The sequence below is a fragment of the Equus quagga genome, chromosome 4 (genome assembly GCF_021613505.1).
Source record: "Equus quagga isolate Etosha38 chromosome 4, UCLA_HA_Equagga_1.0, whole genome shotgun sequence".
Classification (NCBI taxonomy): Eukaryota; Metazoa; Chordata; class Mammalia; order Perissodactyla; family Equidae; genus Equus; species Equus quagga.
In genome coordinates, this window is record NC_060270.1 from 45,299,334 (window position 1) to 45,319,843 (window position 20,510).

Below are 20,510 nucleotides of genomic sequence, written 5' to 3' on the forward strand. Positions count from 1 at the left end.
ATTTAATTCACAAATGCTTACTCACCAAAGGCCTTCCCCCAAATCTGGCACATCTGAAATGAGATGTGATAAGCAGATCTAAAAGAAATGTTAAACTTCATCTCTCCTTATATCTCTTTTTGAAATCTCGCTTTTCTCTCTTGTTTTCTGTGCATTTTTCTTTGACCCAGGTTTCCAGAGAACAATTCTGAGGCAAATAACAATAGGAAGTGCAAAAATATTTAGTGAGCACCTAGCATATGTCAATGATTATTCTAGGAGCTTGGGATACATTAAGGAATAAAACAAAGACCCTGTCCTCAAGGAGTGCAAGTTGGGTAGATGTGAGACAAACCAAAAAGAGCAGACATAAAAAACAAGTAAATAATAAACAAATAAAAGACTCAAAAGTTTTCCTTTGAGTTTGGCACAAACTAATTGGGGAACAAAAGCTGACCTAAACCGACATAAAGCTATTTATATACTTTATTTATCATCATACAAATATCCATATATTTCATTGTAGAAACACTAATGTGTTTGATAACGGTATAATGCCCCAAATTCTGAGGCTAGTGTATAATATGTGGTGTGTACCACATAATCTTCCTAAAATGCAAAAAGTTCTAAATTCCAAAACACATCCAGCCCAGAGGATTCTGTATAAAGGACTGTGACTTTATATAAAAAGTAGAGTAGGGAATGGCAATTGCAATTTTAAACTGATGGTCAGGTAGTCCTAATGAAGTGGGTTTAACGGTGACCCCCTCCCCCCAAAGATGTGCCCACCCAGAATCTATGATTGTGATCTTATTTGAAAATGGGGTATTTGCAGAAAGAAATTAAGTTAAGGGTCTTGAGATAAGATCATCCTGGATTTAGGGTAGGCTCTTAATCTAAGGACAGATGACCTTGTAAGAGAAAGGAAGAGGGAAATCTGAGGCACAGATACACAGAGAGGTAGGTCATGTGAAGATGGCAGCAGAGACTGAGGTTATGCAGCTACAAGCCAAAGAATGCCAAGGATTTCCAGCAGTCACCAGAATCTGAGAGAAAGACATGGAATGGATTCTCCCTCAGAGCCTTCAGAAGGAACCAACCTTATTACTATAGACTGAATATTTGTGTCCTCCTAAAATTCATATGTGGAAACCTAACCTCCAATGTGACAGTACTTGGAAGTGGGACATTTGGGAGGTGACTAGGTCATGAGAGTGGAGCCCTCATGAATGGGATTAGTGCCCTTATAAGGAAACCCCAAAGAGATCTCTCACCCTTTCTGCCATGTGAGGACATAGGTAGAAGATATCTGCCATCTATGATCAAGGAAACAGGCCTTCTGCAGACAAGGAATCTGCGCACACCTTGATCTTGGACTTCCCACTTTCCATGACTGTGAGAAATAAATTTCTATTGTTTATAAGCCACTTGGTCTATGGCATTTTGTTATAGCAGTCTAAACGAACAAACAAATATCAACACGTTGATTTCAGACTTTTGAATTCCAGAACTATGAGAGAACAAATTTCTGTTATTTTAAGCCACTCAGATTTTACTGATTTGTTGTGGCAGCCCTAAGAAACTAATATACCTAATTAAGAAAGTAACATTTGAGCAAAGACTTGAAAGAGGTGAGGGCGTTAAGCCTAGTGGATATCTACAAGAAGAACAATCTAGGCAGAGGTGAGCTAGTATAAAGCCCTAAAGTAGGAGCATGTCAGACATATTCTAGGATGGTTACTGTGGCTGTGTTGACAATAAGTCATGCAGGGCCCAAGGACAGAAGCAAAAAACCAGGTAGGACACTAGTGAGATATTGCAAATAAGAGATGATGATAAATGAGACCACGTTGGTGTTAGTGGAAATGGAGAGAAGTAGTCAAAATCTGGATGCATTCTGAAGGCAGAAGCATTAGTAGTTCCCAATGGACTACATGTATGAAAAAAAGAGAGGCTGTGAAAAGAGACAGTTTTATTTGTTTGTTTGTTTTAGGTGTTTTGGTGTTTTAGGCTGAGCAACTGGAAGAATGGAGTTACTTCCTACTGAGATATGGCACATCAAAGCAAGTCTGGGGGAGACTGTCAGAAGAGCAGCATAGTTTGAGATGTCTACTAAATGTCCTGGTAGAGATGTAGAGTGTGTAATTAGCCATAGGAATTTAGGGTCCAGAAGATTGGTCAGGAGTGGAAATGGAAAGTTGAGAATTGTTAACATAGAGCTGATATGAGATCACTACAGAAGAGAGAAGACAGAGGAGAGAACCAAGGACTGACCCCTGAAAAATCCAACATTAATAGAGTACTAAAGTGGATAACCTGGCAAAGGAGATTGACAAGGAGTGACTAGTAAAGAGGGGAAAACCAAGAAAGTGTGGTCCCTAAAGCCAGGAATGGAAGGAGGAGAAAGTGATTAACACTGTCAAATGCTGCTCATAGGTCAAGGAAATGAGGATTAAGAATTTACTAATGGATTTAGAAAACATGACGATATTTAGTGACCTTGAAAGGGTAGTTTCGGTGAATGTTTGAGCAAATGCCTGAGAATGGGCTTAAGATAAAATAGGAGGAAAGAAACAGGAGGTAGCAAGCACTGATAATTATCTAAAGGAGTTTTGCTCCAGGAAGTAAGAAAAATGGGGCTATATGTAGTTGGTGGGATGCGGAGTAAGGCTATGACAATTATGATTAATCTCTTATTGACTTAAATTTATAAATATTGATTTTTGAATTCTTTTGAAGCAAGCAATCACATGGAATACACAGATTTGCAAAAATTTAATACATAGAAATTTTTAAGTTGTATGGAAAAGAAAATAATTTATACTTCAAAGTTGTGAATGAAATGTTTACCTCAGGAGGGAAAAAAAACCCAGAAACATTGAAACTACAAGGAAAAACTCATGTTACAAGACCATAACCAGAAGCCACATATACCTTAATATATATGTTAAAGACAAGCTCATTGAAAATAAGAACTTGACTGTTTTTGCCTTGAGATTGGAGACTATTGTGCTGATCTACAACAAAGGGGATTAACTAGGAAATTTGGCTTTGACAAGATTAAGAAGAAGCAAAATTGGGCTTCTTCCTTATCTTTGCAATTAAAGCTGTCTATAGTCAAGGTATTCCTTAATAAAACAGACATCTTACTGACTCTACATGCTACATTAGCAAAGATAAATAAAGTATAGAAGGAGATATATTTAGTAAATATATTAATAAATACAGAATGGCATATATAAAATAGTTTGAAATCTTTACTTGAGAGCTGGAAGCCTATTTATGCTTCTATAAACTCAAAAAGACAATGCTATCTGGGCTTGTCCTGTGCTGGAAAAGCTATAAAATCTTTCTCAAGCATAGCTACATAAAATAACTTTAGCTAAATATGCTTATTGAGATTGAAGAAAGACAGTTATACTCAATTGTATGTAAACATTGCAGGCCACAAAAGACCTGCAGGAAAGCACAACATTGAAACATTGACTTCTCTTCTTTACATGTTCTTTTAATATAAAGGACAAATAGACGGCTCCTCTTTAATCTAACTGGTCATTTTTTACCTTATGTCTCTTCTGAGGCACACTAATTGTAAGAAAGAGAATCAGACATCAGATATGTCTTTAATGAATAACGGGGGGGGAGGGGCAAAGAGAAGTTGAAGAAAGATCAGAATTAACCCTTCCTTGCTGTAGCGTACAGGAGCAGAAAGAAGAGAACAGCAGAACAGATATTGAGCTTACTGCCAGAAAGAAAAATTTCCAGGAAGCTAGAGAGTCATTCGATGCTCAGAAATGGTTAAACAATCATCACAGACACTAGGAGTAGAGTAACATGAGACACTTAATCCCAAGAAGCAAAACCTATAAATTAAGGTGCTTTTTATAAACCTAGTACAAAACATGTAGGTTTTTGCAATATTTTAGATTTTTCACAGGAACATGTTCTCTCATGAAATTTTAAGCAGTTTTAGCTGGCTAAGTCATAAATTTTCTTAGAGGACAGCAATTCAATAGTTTGGCCAAATCCCAGTTACTAAATCAATTAAGGTGCCAAAAAAAAAGATTTATTTGGAAAAAAATATTTGCATTAACTAATATATAGAAATCTTTCATCTGAGTTCTCAATTTGCTAATCAATAACTCATGACACACTAAGTTCAAGCATTGTGTTTAATCACTTAAACACTATTTTTCCTTAAAGCACCTTTTGAAATTTGTTTATTTTTGAAGATCTTATTAGATCGTACCTACATATTTATCATTTTATTATATATTCAAAGTTAATTGCAAAGCTGTTTCCAAATCAGATGTTAAGTAACCAAATTTGCAGGGTCTAGTATATCACTTTATATTCTTTTTTAAACTCATTTCATGTCAACTATATACATAAAAGCTAACATTTGCATAGTACCCTAAAATTGATCATATATAACCATATGAGTCTCCTCTGTATCATCCCTAACTGGTGGGAATTTAATTTATGCTGGACTACATCTGTTTATAAGTAATTCACTGTCTTATGATAATAAAATTTCTGGTTTTCTTATGAGGAAAAAGCTCACCATCTTAAACTAAACAAAAGTCCTTACTTATATTCTGCAAAAATCTCTTGCCACGTTGCTACTATCTATTGGTCTTAACACGAACCCCCTTGCAATTCTACTTAATTCTAATTTACACTTAACATTACATATCTTCAAAATTTATTTAAGATAGCTATAGACACTAAAAATTATGGCTCTTTAACCTAAGGAATATGTATTTATAAAAAAAATGAATCCTAAAACCGAAGTCAAAATGTAACAAAGAGTTCTCGAACTAAACAGTTGTGTTCAAAATGATGCTTTCCTTTTGTTATAGGGTTTGGTTTTTTTTTTTTTTTTGTAGAGAGGTGGGGCTTTTTCTGAATGCCTAATATGGACAGAATTAAGAACTGAGCAGAGACTGAGGAAATCTCTATTTACCCCACATACTGATTTATGAAAGGAGGCAATTCGAGATAACTGGCGGCCAATTTAATTAAGATCTAAGAATACATTGATCAACTTCATAAGCTTGTTAACTGTTGTACTGAATTACCAAGATATAAAGTATGATGAAGAAAGAGGGAAAGAAATATCTACATAGATGCAAAATATATGAAAATAGAGCTAAAAGTAAGAGTCTAAGTCACTTGTAGGAATGGCACGTTATGGGCTGAATGTTTGTGTGCCCCCCAAATTCATATGGTGAAGCCCAAACCCCCAGTGGAATGGTATTTGGAGCTGGGACCTTTGGAAGGTAACGAGGTTTAGATGAGTTCATGAGAGTGGAGTCCCATGATGGGATGACTGTCCTTCTAAGAAGAGGAAGGGAGACTAGAGCTCTCTCTCTCTGCCTCTCTCTGCCATGTGAGGGCACAGTGAGAAGGCAGCCACCTGCAAGCCAGGAAGAAAACCCTCACCAGGAACTCAATCTGCAGGCACCTTGATCTTGGACGTCCCAGCGTTCAGAAGGGTGAGAAATAAATGTTTGTTGTTTAAGCCACCCAGTCGATGGTATTTTGTCCTAAGCTGACTAAGCACACAATTAAGACCCCTGTCCAAAATACCTCCCCTCAGGCCATCCAACAAAATATGGGCGTTAAAATGCAATATAACAGAGGAAGGTGATAAATCATTAACACCAATCAATAGACTTCGTTCAGCTCTAAGGATTTTCAGACTGTGGAATTTCAGGTATGGCCCAGTGAATGAGGAAATATTAAGGAGGCAGGTGGAATAAGACCTTATCAATGTTAAAATCTGGACAGATGTCATTTATGTGATATTTTTTGAAACACATAGAGCAGGTGCTTTCACACAAAAAGTATCTCCCAGTTATGTTTGAAATTCTGCCACTAGAAATATAACAATTGTGGCTGGCCTGGTGGCGCAGCGGTTAAGTTCGCACATTCCGCTTCGGCGGCTTGGGGTTGGCTGGCCCAGATCCCCGGCACAGACATGGCACCACTTGGCAAGCCATGCTGTGGTAGACGTCCCACATATAAAGTAGAGGAAGATGGGCACAGATGTTAGCTCAGGGCTAATGTTCCTCAAAAAAAAAAAAAAAAGAAAAAAAAGAAAAAGCAATTTACTGTGAAGAATTTTATTAGATCATTTTATGCCAAAGTATCATAAGGAGATTTTATGATGGGCGGGACAAAGAGGAAAGCGGCTTGAGGGTGGTTAGCCAAGTTAGAAAGGAAAAGTAGCAAACGAGTTGAACAGTAAACACGAAAACAAAAACAAACTTTAACTCATCCACAATTGTTGTCAATGGGTCCTTTCTCTCTCGTTTTACTCTGATGGAATCTTAGATTAAGAACCCAGACCCTATTCAATATCCTTCACTGTCTTTGCTCATCCAATCGACAGGAGACACAATTCTTACTATATTTTTGTGCAAAATGTATCATTCTCCTAACGTCCAAGATTATTTGTGCCATTGATTAATATCTGGGTACATTAAAATGAATATATAGTGTACATTATGACATATGATGGAAATAAATCTGGTTGAAATATTAGGTTTTGTACAAGTCTCAAAATATACATTTTATTTTTTCCAAAAGATGACAAGATTTCACTTTAATCTATTTTTTAAGTGGATTAATACCAGGGAACTTAAAAATTCAAGTATTAATATTAGCACTATAGAGTTATTTTTATTTATCCTAAGCATTTATCTCTGTATTAGAAATATAGATAGCACATTCACCTTTAGTTGAATGGTCCATGTAAAATGAAAAATAAGCAAATACACTCCACCTTAACCCTCACTGGCAATATATTACTTTAATGTGAGTTTCTTTTAAACGTTCATCAAAAATTACTGAAAATTCTTCACTATTTTAATCATTATACTGAAAATTATAGTTCTTTTAGTCATAAATTAAGGGACACAGAATTATTTTCTTAGAAAATGAGAGATTCTGTTTCTCTGGAGAAAGTTAATAACTCTTAACAGGAATATATTAGGACATCAAGTGAATTAGACAATTTTTGATACAGAAAGAAGTTTAGAACTCATCTTAATGCTGTTGGGATTATGAATTCCTTTGAAAATCTGATAAAATCTATTTTCTTTCTGGAAAAATGTACACGGACACAAAAATCCATCTGGGGTCTGTCAACCGGTGGTCCACAGAAAGGTTTCTGGAAGTCCATGTCTCTCTTGAATATCCATGCAAATGTTTGTGTGTGTATACATGGTGAACAATTAATTTATCATATAAAACCTACTTTTTCACTCTTGCTTTTTGATTATTTCTGAAAATTAGTGAGAAAGGCAATGACACTCATATTAAGTTGATTTTGTTACATGTAAAATAATCCTAGAAGTGGAGATGTTGATACCAAGGACTAAATGTGTTCTTAAAATGAATTGGATGACGGTGGATTTCTCCCCAGTCATGAATTTTAACAAACCAGGCTCTCTGTCCCCTTGGCAGCTGATTGAGTTGTTCAGCAGTCAAAAAATCACATCACTCAAGACAGATGCTTATTGCATCTACTCATATAAATAGGACATTTGTAAAATATTTAAGTAGCAAAAAATATACCTTGCATTGCAATGTACTTTGCTTATATAGACTCTCAGGTAAAGTTATTTTTCCTTGAGCACTCACCTTCTCAGTGATGCTTTTATATGCATATAGATTGTCCTCACACCCCAGAACCTTAAGCACAATCTCTTGAGGCCAATACTCGCCATGACACGTCATTCACATAAAATGCCTGCAGTCATATCACACATGTTTTGTCAACCCGTACATTCTTAATCGCTTTGCTGTGCACCTGCTGCAATGCAACTTGTCAATTTGGCAGGAAAGAGGGCCAGGAAATCCCCATGCTGCCTTCTTGTCCACTATGCAAGTATTTTAACTTGGCACATTAAGTATCAGTAGGGGACACTGGAGTCAAGAGGCACAGATATTCTGTTCTCATTTAAGAGTAAATTTGTGAAGAAAATCTAATGCTTTCCATAAACGCAACTCTCCTAAGCTGTGGTTAACATCTTTGACATGCACATGTGTTCATGTGCAATCTGGTAAATGGGTACAAAGCCTCCTTTACTATATAGGCACACATGTGCTGAGCTGAAGTAAAAACAGCATACTACCATCCATTCTGTTTAAAATTTAGCTAGCTTTAGGGGATCAGCCCAGTGGCACAGCAGTTAAGTTCGCATGTTCCACTACAGCAGCCCAGGGTTAGCGGGTTTGGATCCCGGGTGTGGATGTAAGTACTGTTTGTCAAGCCATGCTGTGGAAGGCATCCCACATATAGAGTAGAGGAAGATGGGTACGGATGTTAGCACAGGGCCAGTCTTCTCAGCAAAAAGAGGAGGATTGGTAGCAGATGTTAGCTCAGGGATAATCTTCCTCAAAAAAAACAAGTTGAAAAAAAAATTTAGCTAGCTTTAAAACTCCACTGTAGTCAGTGGGCTGGAAAAATGTTTTATGCCAGCCCAGAAAAACAAACTCAGCACTTCAGTAACTAATGTTTACTGGGCATGTACTATGAACAAATGTTTGAAATTCACCAAACACTCGGAGTCATGCTATGATGCCTTTGTACAACTGGTTTCTTTTGTGTGTGTGTGTGTAAGGAAGATTGTCACTGAGCTAACAGCCGTGCCAATCTTCCTCTATTTTATGTGGGATGCTGCCACAGCATGGCTTGACAAACTGTGTGTATGTCCACATTCAGGATCTAGACCCACAAACCCTGGGCTGCTGAAGCAGAGTGTGTGAACTTAAATCGAGCCAGTCCCTGCAACTGGTTTTTCATCCCTGAAGTAAGCTTTCCATTTATTTAACGGGAGAACTCTTCATTGTTTAAGGAGGAATCCAATATCACATCTCTGTTTAAACTTTCCTCTTTGCATTCATTTGCTTCGAGGCAAGATGACTTATACACATCTGGCAACTTAAAAGCTGGTAATAGCCATAGATATTGTGAGAAAGTAATGAGATGACTCGAATAAAATTCCCAGGATCAGTACCTGGCATATAGTGGCCTTCCCATATCTCCTTTTAAAAGCATGAACTTTTATAAAATGCCTACATCCCATGACTAATGTTTGTTCAGAGGCACTAAACTGGCTAAGGCACCTTATTTCATATAATTCTCAATATACATTCTTGGATGAAGTTATAATGTGAGTGAGAGACAACCTGCACCTATCACTAGTTTCTCTCTCAATGTGTAAGTTTAAAACAAAAAAATAAATTCAGGTTTGAAAATTTTGCTTATACCTGACATGTCTAAAAATTGACTGCCTATAACCTATCTTTATCAGGTTATATCCCTTATATGTGCAAAAGTTTCAGTGGAAGCTAGATGGTAGCCTCAAAATTAAAGCATAGTTGGAGAAAACTTTACTCTTCTTTATAAAGAAATACAGGCTTGTGTATTATATTTCAAAACTTCTATTTTGAGTTTTAGTTTTGTTTTTTTATATAAAATTAAATTGATTGATGCAAACTATTGTATCCAGAGCCATTAAAAGCATTATATACATGGAATGCTTAACAGATTCTTTAACCAGTGAGTTTAATTACATTGTGGGTCGGGAAGAAATGGGTAGGGAAGAAATGTGTGAAGATTACTGCATATTAGTTCCCACTGTGAGAAGTAGAGTGTCCACTGTGGACAGAAAAGTCAATAGAGGCTCCCTGCTGATGCTCTCAAAACAGCATCTTTAACAGCTGGAGTTAGAAAGATACTGAGGTCCCCAAACTGACCAAACAAGATATCATAGTATCAAAGTTAAATGACCATACCTTCAATTAGATTCTGAAATTCAAGATGGGGTAATTATAGAATGTTTATAACAGAATTCTGAAGCTCCATAAACAATATATTCATATACATATAAGCATTTTCTTTCTTTTTTACATTACTGTGCAATGTCTCCCCAGTAGACTATGAGTTGCTATGGTTCATGACTCACTGAATTTAGTTAGGTTCAGTAGCTCCTAATACTATGTCTGGTACATAATCATATGTTAATAAATATTTGTTGAGTGAACAAATGCATAATACTAAATTTGCTATATTTAAGTTTAAATATAAATCTAGGGGCTGGCCCGGCGGCGTAGTGGTTAAGTTCGCACACTCCACTTTCGCATCCAGGGGTTCACAGGTTCGGATCCTGGGTGCGGACATACACACTGCTCACTAAGCCATGCTGTGGCAGCATCCCACATACAAAATAGAGGAAGATTGGCATAGACGTTAGCTCAGCGACAATCTCCCTTAAGCAAAAAGAGGAAGATTGGCAACACATGTCAGCTCAGGGCCAATCTTCCTTACCAAATAAACAAACAAACAAACAAACAAATATAAATCTACTTGGTAAATGCTCTAAACTTGAAAGACGTTTCAACTTGCTGAAAATGGCAATGAAGGAGCCTATACCTAGTCAAGAAAACCATCATTACATGAGTCAGACAGACCTGGGTTTTAATCCCAGCTCTATCATTTAGTTCCTATATAATCCTGAGGGAGCTCCTTAACCTCACCAAGCCTTCTGTAAAATGAGGAAGCTGAGACCTAGTCTCTCACGTGGTAAGTGTGGGGCTTAAACCTGGCCATACAGGTAAAGTGTTTACAGCAATACCCATCCCCTAATGAAAGTTCGGCTTATAGTAACTATTCTCTTCATCATCATCATCCCAGATGTTAGATATCTGTTTAATTTTAACAGAATGGAAGTTTTTACCCATTTTGCTGATTCGAGGATAAAAAATTGTGAAATAATTACTTCTAAAATGATAATCACAATGTTCATCACTCTACATTAGCTTTGGAGAACCATAAACATGAATGTCTGAAAAGAATTCCTGATTAGGCCCTTCTATTTCTGTATTAAAATATTAGAGACAATCAAAGGCACCATTAGAGAATAGCTTTTTCTTAAGACAAGGTAATACATTTCTTAACTCAAATGTGTGTTTCTAGTTTCCAGCAGAAATTTGTTTAGAGGAGATGATCATTGGTTACCAAAATGTAACCAAAAAATGTCCTTTACTGTACATACACTACTTTGATTCCTTTGAAATTCCTCATTTTTAGTCTGTACGGCATACTTTCACTGACTACAGAAAAAAGAAACAAGTTTCTGATGCCAGATGCTGAAGATCAATAGCTATTTCTCAAAGTTTATAGCATAATTAAAATGTGTAACAGGAATAATTTTCTCTTCAAACCCTAAGGCTAAGCCTAGAATTATTGACTAAGACAAAGTTATGTGGTGTAACATTTTTTATTATGTTTATGGATAATATAAAAGAGTTTATGGCTTTTACATGTAATTTGTTAAGTGAGAAACACTGAAGAGGAAATATCCTTTGCATCAGCAAAGCATCAATTGTTTAAAAACCTCTTTAAGGTATATTTTGTAGGGGTAAATCTATATTCCTTTATACTAGTTTGTGGTCACCTAAAACTTCAAACTGAAGGTTAATGGTCAAAATATTCCTGAATTTAGTAGAACCCATTTACTTCAAACTACTTCTTCAGAGCTTTATCACCTTCAATAAAAGTGCCAGGAATGTACGTATGATGGAAATATCATAAGGATGTGAGGGTAGGTAGGACAAGAGGAATCATGATGTACCCACACAGAAAAGACTGTGTAAACGTGAAGTTACGTGAGTTTTTGTAAAATAAAATATCTATAGAAAAGCAGATATATCAGCTAGAGAATGGATTGTGGATAAAATATCACTCTTTTCAGTAATAAAAATTGTCACTAATTTTTGCATATGGATATACATGGTAAATATTTGAAATACTCTCCTGGGACAGTCTATTGAAAAAAGAAAAAGTAGCTCTTTTAAAATGGTACTTCTGGGAATTGTAGCAGTTAGGAAGCAATGGAGTCAGACATGTCCTAGATTTAAATCCTTGCTTTGCCCCTTACTGGTATTTACTAAATATGTAACTGTATTACTTATTCTCTCCATTATTGTTATTGATGATAATAACAACATAATCATACAAACCCTGATGTGAATCACCAATTAGCCAAGAGTCTTGAAATCTTTGAGTGGCTAAACATTGATCCCAACCTTATTTTGATTTCTTCAAACAGAGTCAAATGGAAGTGTGTCCCCCTCATGTCAATCTCATACGTCTGTCACATTCATGCTATATGACCAGTGGTATATATGTGCGTTTTTCTAATGTTACATAGACGGGAAAATACAACTATAAAAGCTTATTGGCAGTGAAGCCTGGGTGTTACAGTGTTTTTCAAAAGTTGGATGGATTTGTAACGAAATGTACTCTCTCTTCTAGTTCTGCTATAGTCCAGTGGTATGCAATCTGAAGATGACTAGCTGGAGTAGGCTGATTGGGTGGTGCTAAATGGTGAAGCCCAGGTATTGTAGAATAACAATCTCAAACTAAATCTGCAGACAAGCCAATAACACACACACACACACACAAACTCATTCATGTCTCTATGAAAACTAACTTAACAATCAGCCTGCATTTTTTTCCTATTGCTTTCCCACATTCACTGACACTATCTCCTGTCTAACTTCACTGAGGCTGCTTCTGGCCAATGCTTTTATTTATCTTTCACGGATTCAACACCCCACACACAGCTCCACCCTAACTCTTGGCCGGATGAACTCATTCTTTACTGCAAAGATGTAGGCCATTTGGCGCGAGCTCCATCACCCACTCTTCTCTGTAACCCAGGGAATCTATCATTACACTCACTTCTCCTATTCTTCCTTATAGAAAGAAAGCTGTCCTCCTGCCCTTTAAAGTTACTCTAGTGATCTAAGTCCTCAGCTATCAGAAACATTCCTTTCCAGCTTCTTCAATCTCCCTCAATGCTGATGTTCCCTCATTTGTGAAAACAGAAAATCATGCTTACCTCACACTGTTGCGATGTGACTCCCTCCTTTGTTCACTGTTCCTTCTCCCCTCCCTAACTGCGTTCATTTCCCAGGCCACAATTACTGAACTTCTACTATTTTAAGCTTCTTACAGTTTGACTTTACAATTTTGTCTTCTTCTTTTACCTCATTCCTGATAATTCTCAAGTTGTTTCTTCCTCATGTCTCACCTTAATTCCAGACTTGAGTCACCAAATCCTAGTTGCTTAACTATACTGTCATTACATAGTTTCACCCTTCTTATATAGAGATCCCCACTGTACATTTTCCTGAAAATTCTGTCATCTTTATCTTGTCTTTCTCCCATGACCCCATCTCAGTTTCTTTCATTTTTGCTTAGAATTTAGATGGTAGTGTTTTGTAGACTCTATCATCAGTCTTCTTCCCTTCTTACTTTAACATTTACCTTAGTATAATCTCATCTATCCAGGACGTTATCTATGGCTTAAGTTTCAATAATTTCCAGGTCTTTAATTCCACCCTAGTTCTCTCTCCCAAGGTCTAGTCTTATTTTTCAATCTAAGTCCTGGACATTTTCATCAATATACTGTCATGTACCACATAATAATGTTTTGGTCAGCAACGGACTGCATTTATGACTCTAGGCCCATAAGATGAGTACCATATAGCTTAGGTGAGTAGTAGGCTATACCATCTAGGTTGTGTAAGTACACTCTGATGTTCGCACAACGATGAAATCACAGATTGACACATTTCTCACAACATATTCCTGTCATTAAATAATGCATGACTATGTATCACATAACTTAAAATCACTCTTGTTTAAAGCAGTCTTATTATATTTCTCTTCCCTAAACTGTTCCCCATCCTATAATCCCTAAATCAGTTAACAATACTATTCTTTCTCTCACCTAAGCCAGAAACCTAGTTTTTACAACCTCTTCCTCCTTCCTCACTCAATACAAGCAAATACCAATCTAACCTCAAGTATCTCTCAAATTTATTTCTTTTTGCCAAATCCCATCATCATCACATGAACTCAGCTTTCTATCACTATGAGTTGATGGACAATGATGAGGATGAATTAGAAATAGAGCAAAAGGGCAGCTTTCTTTCCATAAAGAAGCTATAGTCATATAATTATCCATATTAACTATCTTCATTGGACAGTTGTGAAGATTAAATAATATATGTTGAATACTTGAACAGTCCCGGGCACACAGTATACATTTAATAAATGTTTTCCTCTATCAATAGCACCCCCACTATCATCATCATCATTTCATCCTTGGACTCTCTGAGAGCTCTTCTAGGTAACCCCAACCAAAGTCACTGCAACACAGAACCAGAGGAAATTAAGATGAACCAATTCTTTAACTCTGCATGACAATGCACCACTCCCAATATCCTAGAACAGAGACTCTATGTAAACTATTATTCTTCTGGAAAAAGGTCTCTTTCAATTTTAAGACTTTAATTTGCCGATTTCTTTTAGTTAAGCCTTCTTGTTTTATTTTGCTTTGTATTTACCATGTTAAGTGACTGCTACTTTATGCTCAACTAATTTTCATGTTAGAATAAATATAAATTGCCTAGGCACATAGGAATAATACTATGCATTTTATGTTTGTTTTTTTCCAAGCATATTAAACTTATACTTGTTAAAAATATAGTATGTGTTAGCTATGGCTTTAGGCACTAGAAATACAGCAATAAACAAGTCAGCCATGGTCTTTCATCTCAGGGAGAGAACATTTTATTGCAGGGAAATAGGTAATAAACAAATATTGTGAGATTTTGGTGAGATATTAAAAGAATTAAAATCAGGCATTAAAACAGACTGTCTGCCTTAGTTTGAGAGGCTAGAGAAGGTATCACGGAAATGATACTTGATCTGATAAAAGAATGACAAGCAGGAACAAACCCTAAGAACCTCAGCAGAAACTACCATTACACAGAGGTCTTCGTAGGAGATCAGCCTAGCGTGTCTGTGGAGAAAGAGAGAAGCCCAAGACTGGAGTGAGATTCAAAAAAGTTTAGTAAATTTCTGCCTTAATTTGGTACCCAATGAACACAAGTTTTTCCCCTTTTTTATTTATGTGATTATGAAGATAAATTTTTTACTAACTAATCAACTTATATAAACGAAAATTTCACATGAAGACTATCTTTCTATTAACTAAATACCAATGTTATTGTGGATTATGTTACTAAGTCATGTAAGAGTATTTTGATAAATATAATTTAGCAATTACTAATTCCTAGAAATATAGCCAATATTATAAGTTTTCTAATGTAGAAAAAAAGATGACTAAAGGAAATTCATAAAGGTTAAATGATAAACTGAAAAGAACATAAAACACGGATCCTAAAATTGATGAGAACTTAGACTCAAGAATAAAATATCACTATTTTCTCACTAAATTTTCATAATTTTTCCCTAAATTCCTATTTACCTGTATGGAAAATAAAAATTTAAGGCAATGTCATTACCTCATGGTACCTGAAGTTTACAGATTAAAGTCTTTAAAGTAGGTTTATAATGCAACATGAATATTATCAATATCAATGTGCTGTTCTGTATTCTTACTCTCTGTCCCCACCTTGCCTACCCACCCCGCCCCAATCTGTCACAGGACTTTCCTGAACCCCTTCATTAACCAAAATGAACATACAATACCTATATAAAATCCAGTAAGAACACTTGGAGAGACACTTGAGTAATACCATATGCTTATAAAATATATATATAGCAGCCTAATTTTCAAAATGACTTATTTTTATATTCTGAAATTTTAATAGTGTGAATATTTAAATCATGTAAATACTTAGATTTTATAAAGTCTATATTTCTTAATTATGCTTCTGTTTTTTCTTTTCTTCTTATTTTCAGATTTATAATATGTTTGAAATTTTTTCTGCACAAATTTTTTTCTGACAAATGTTTCATAGGATGGTACAGCAGCTTAAGGAGCTCAAAAGAAAATCATCCACGTTAAGATTCTGAGATGAGTTAAATAATACTGTTTTCTTTATCTCCATACTTCTTTTAACTTTATGTCTGTGTTGCCTAATAAAAACCCTCTCTTCTAGTTAGGCCTCTCTCTTGTCATATATAGAAATTATTCTGACTTCTATCACTAAGTTTAATCAAGAAATCTATGCATCTCTTAAATAACTGCCACATTTTTATATCATTTGAACACCATAAATCTTAAAACCAATTTCTTATTTTCTTTTGGCTCCTAGGAAGCTTGAAAGCAAATTTGTGTCTTGCTTGGTAGCTGTTTAGAATGTTCCATCACATATTTTATATACAAATTTTAATTGTGATATTATTTTAACCTTATATTTTATTATGTTTACTTATTTTAAGACTATTTCAAAGTAGTAATTTTTGGAAAATCCTTTTTGTTTTCAATAAGAGAGGAAAAGAAAGCAAGCCAATACATGGACAGATACAACTTCTATGCCTTATCTCTGCTGTTCATTTTGCCAGGGAAGACTTTTTCCCTTCTGGCCACTTATTCTAATTTATCGAACCTGCCAGAATCAGTTTACATCATATCTCCTCTATGAAGCTCCCTATAAATTTCTAGATTTCTCTATAAATTTTTAGATACATGTCTGTGGTTATAGCAACACCAAAAATTGGCAAGAGTGGAAGCAACTTTCCCCTTTTATGGCAAAGTCTATTTTTCCATCTCTGAAACCTGCCAACAAGAAATATGTATGTGACAAAGAATTTTTCAAGATTTATCAATAGTTTGAGGGAAGATGCGACTTGTCTGTGATTGCATTAAAGGTCCATAAACAAAGAGGAAAATAAAGCACAGTGACCCTTTAATCCTCTCTGCTTCTCCTGCCCTGTTTTCAAAGGAACTTTGTTTTGAGAAAACAAAAGAATCACAGAGATGGAATGGTTTCAAAAGTTTAATCAATTCTTGAAATGAATCATTCACCAAGGTCTGAAGTCATACAGCACTTAATTGTGCTGTTTAACAAGTGTACATGCACATCTTTTGCATGTTTATACGAATTGCATTAAATTCAGCAGCTAATTTTTCAAAACATTTCTTTTTGGGGCTCTTGTAGTAGATAGGATTTCATACCTATCATCTAAGTATCACTGAATTTTTTTAGTATACAATACACAATTTGCCTTACAGTGACCAGGGATTTGAAAGGACAGGTGAATTGCATTTCAATATGTTCCTTCCAAAGTGTTCAACTGTGGAGATGGTTAAACATATCTATCAATAGAGCAACAAAATAGCCCTGTCAAATAAAACTATTAACACATACTTTTCCTGAAGAGAGATTAGAAGCTCAAGGGATCAAAAGAAGCTCAACGCTCTTTTATGTGATTTCATCCTAATCACATTTTCTTTGCAATCTTGCCAGTTGCTTGTTTATCCTTCACTTATGTATCAAATGTAATACTTTTCAATAATAAGTCAAGCACATGCTTGGTTAATAATCTTCCCCCCGAAAAAACTGATACAAAGAAGGTAGGCTTACTGTCCTACTCAATTAACTAAATTTGTTTAAACTCTTTCCAAAATCTAGAGAACAGGCATACAAAGTACTAATTATATGGTATTTATACATGTATAATTATCAGATCATTACTGCAACCTTTGTTTCATTTCTTTAAGGAGAAGAAAGCAAATTCAAAGACAGATCCAACCTTTTAAGTACATGGAAAAAATTTTAATTGCATTATTAATAATAATGTTTAAACAATCAAGTCATTCGGTAGGTATGTATCACCTTTTCTTCAAGAAGATTTTATAATGACTTTAACAGAAACTCAAAATCTTTCCCTTTAAAACAATTTCAGTGCCATAAAATATCACTTAAATCAAGTGGGATAAACTGTGCCTTTCAGACCATTTAAAAGTCTAGGAGCAAACTCTAAATTTCTAAGTGTTTGAGAATTGGCTTTTCCCACAACAACAGGTTTTAACTGAGTACCATATTGTTAACTGCCTTTATCTCATGTTCCATTCGCTTATATTGCTTGCTATTTATTTCTAATAAGGTAAAGATCCTATTTAGAAAGACAAGAAAACAAGAGCTCTTCAACTGAGCTATGTTGATTTCATTAACTATTTCTTATATATTATTTTGGAGTTCATCTCCTAATCTCATTTGCCTGCTCCAAGGATTTTCCACTTTGTAGCTGTGAAAGTCCCCAAGCCATCTGCACATGTACCTTTGCCCAATCCATTGAGGTCAGACTCACCTGGGATGTCATGCCTTGACATTCTCTGCAATTTTACTTCCTCCAAGTGTGCTTGATTTTATCCTTAGATTAAAAGGCTTCTCCAGCAGAGATTCTGGAAGTTTCAACTCCGTAGTGCCCTGTTACCTCAATAACTAAATTTCAACACCAAAATGTCTCAGGTCTCCAAATGTTCCAACCTATCATGAAGAGCTGGTGAAAGCCTTCCGCCTGGAAGGAGGGCTCCCTTCACTTCTCTTAATTGAAAATGCTGTTCAAGTACTACAGGCTTGGAAGGAAGAGTAACAAACTGGTTCGTCTTCTTTGGAGTTCTAGAAAGATTTAAAGGCACTCACAGGCATGATTTACAATGATGAATGCAGAGATATTTTTTCCACCACACAAGGTAAACATGCACACCAAACCAGTATAACAGGTTGGGGTATAAAGTAGTGCTACCCTCGGGCTGCAACTTAGAAGCACAGACAATAAGGCACCTTCCTGCCTAGATGTTTTTTTTTCCTTTTACTTGCCAAATAGGATAAGTATAATTTCTAAAAACTAGCTGCATCATGAGAAACATTCACTGCACTTGCCTGTGGACTGTCAAGCTGACTTCTACTGGTTGTGATGAAAGTTAAGTAAATGTCTTAAAAGCCAACGTAAATTCTTGGAGTCAAAAGAAAACCCAAGCCTGAATGAATCAGCCCCATAATAGTGTGACTGAATACTGGACAATGCTTTCCAGGCCATAACTGTAGAAATTAAAATAATGTCAATATGTAAAGCATTTATAAGCCTGATTTTCCTTTTTGAAAGAGGAAAGTAAATGCCCCTAGAAAATAATGTGCCACATTCCTCCATAAAATTATAGGCTTTGGACAGCTAGGGTGGAGACCTGGGTGCTGGCACTGCCTCGGAGAAACCAAAGACAGTGTTCATACCTTCAAAACATCTCGGTTTGCTACTCTACAAAGTGAAAATATTGGACTTAAGGCCCTCAAGCTCTCTGATACCTTGACAGTGTTATCATTTTACTGATTTTTTTTCCCCTTACTCTGACAGCCAAATTCTCCTTCAGTGGGCTGCTGAAGAGTTATCTCCTCTCTGCCGGCCTTATATGCCACAAGGTCTAGCCAACTCTTCTGACACACATTTTTCCTGCTGAGCTCTGGTCTTTCGTAGCCTTTAGAGAAGCAGTTTCCTAGATCTACAGAACTAAGAAGAACTGACATAGGCAGGAGGGCTATAACTAGAAGGTGCTCAAAAACATCCAAGCATTTACTATGTAGACAGTCTGAGTGGCAAGGGTATGTTGAGCAGCCCAAGGGAGACCCCTACTCAAAGAAATCTCTTGAGAGGTTGTACTGGCATTGAACTCAGAGATACCATTTATTCTTTTTTTTTTTTTTTTCTGAGGAAGATTAGCCCTGAGCTAACATCTGTTGCCAATCCTCCTCTTTTTGCTGAGGGAGACTGGCCCTGAGCTAACATCTGTGCCCATCTTCCTCTACTGTATATGTGGGACGCCTTCCATAGCATGGCTTGACAAGTGGTGCATAGGTCCACACCCAGGACCTGAACCAATGAATTCCGTGCTGCCAAAGTGGAACGTGAGAAATTAACCGCTGCACCACCAGGCTGGCTGGAGAGATTGCTTTTTATGATTGAAAAGATAATTGCGATCTGTTCACATTAATCTGAAGACAACCTTGGAAAGTCTTCACTTTCATTTGGGAAATGATAGATTCCCAGCACCATGGGAAAAATTAAATGTTGATAGCTTATGGGCTCCACTAACTAGGGCACATTCAACCAGCTTCCTGGATATAAAAATGGGTGAGAGACCTACAGGAAGTAGTCCAAAATGAATAATCTTTGATGATGTCTATGGCTACCCTCCAAGTTGTTACTAGAGATGGTCCAATAAATCTAGACAATCTAAATAGATGTTCTTAGAAAACCCTTATTCAAAGCACATGATGGAGTTCTAATGATCAGATACTATCTTTTTTTTTTTTTTTGAGGAAGATTAGCCTTGAGCTAACATCTGCTGCGAATCCTCCTTTTTTTGCTGAGGAAGACCAGCCCTGAGCTAACATCCATGCCCATCTTCCTCTACTTTATATGTGGGACGCCTACCACAGCATGGTGTGCCAAGCGGTGCCATGCCTGCAACGGGATCCAAACTGGCGAACCCCGGGTGGCAGAGAAGTGGAACATGGGCACTTAACCCCTGCTCCACCGGCCAGCCCCTAGACATTGTCTTTTATTATCATTACAGCCAAAATACTTAAATCATCCATATTTCTAATGTATGAAACACAGTACTTGAATACAGTCATTTCTGTTAGAGAACACTCATTTGTAACCAAAGCTGACGATAATTAGCATTATTTCA

General features: G+C 36.2%; 1 protein-coding gene across 7 annotated transcripts in view; it reads right to left on the bottom strand.

Annotated features, from left to right (window-relative positions):
• NAALADL2 (N-acetylated alpha-linked acidic dipeptidase like 2) overlaps window positions 1-20,510 on the bottom strand; it is a 1,259,279-nt gene that overhangs the window by 865,761 nt on the left and 373,008 nt on the right. The window contains exon 1 of one of the 7 annotated variants that reach the window (XM_046659056.1): window positions 18,131-18,384. The exons of the other annotated variants lie outside the window; for them this stretch is intronic. Within the exon in view, the coding sequence (XP_046515012.1) occupies window positions 18,131-18,152 (22 nt within the window). The 5' untranslated portion in view covers window positions 18,153-18,384. Of the gene's footprint in view, window positions 1-18,130; window positions 18,385-20,510 lie in introns of those variants that run through there. 7 annotated transcript variants of the gene reach the window in all.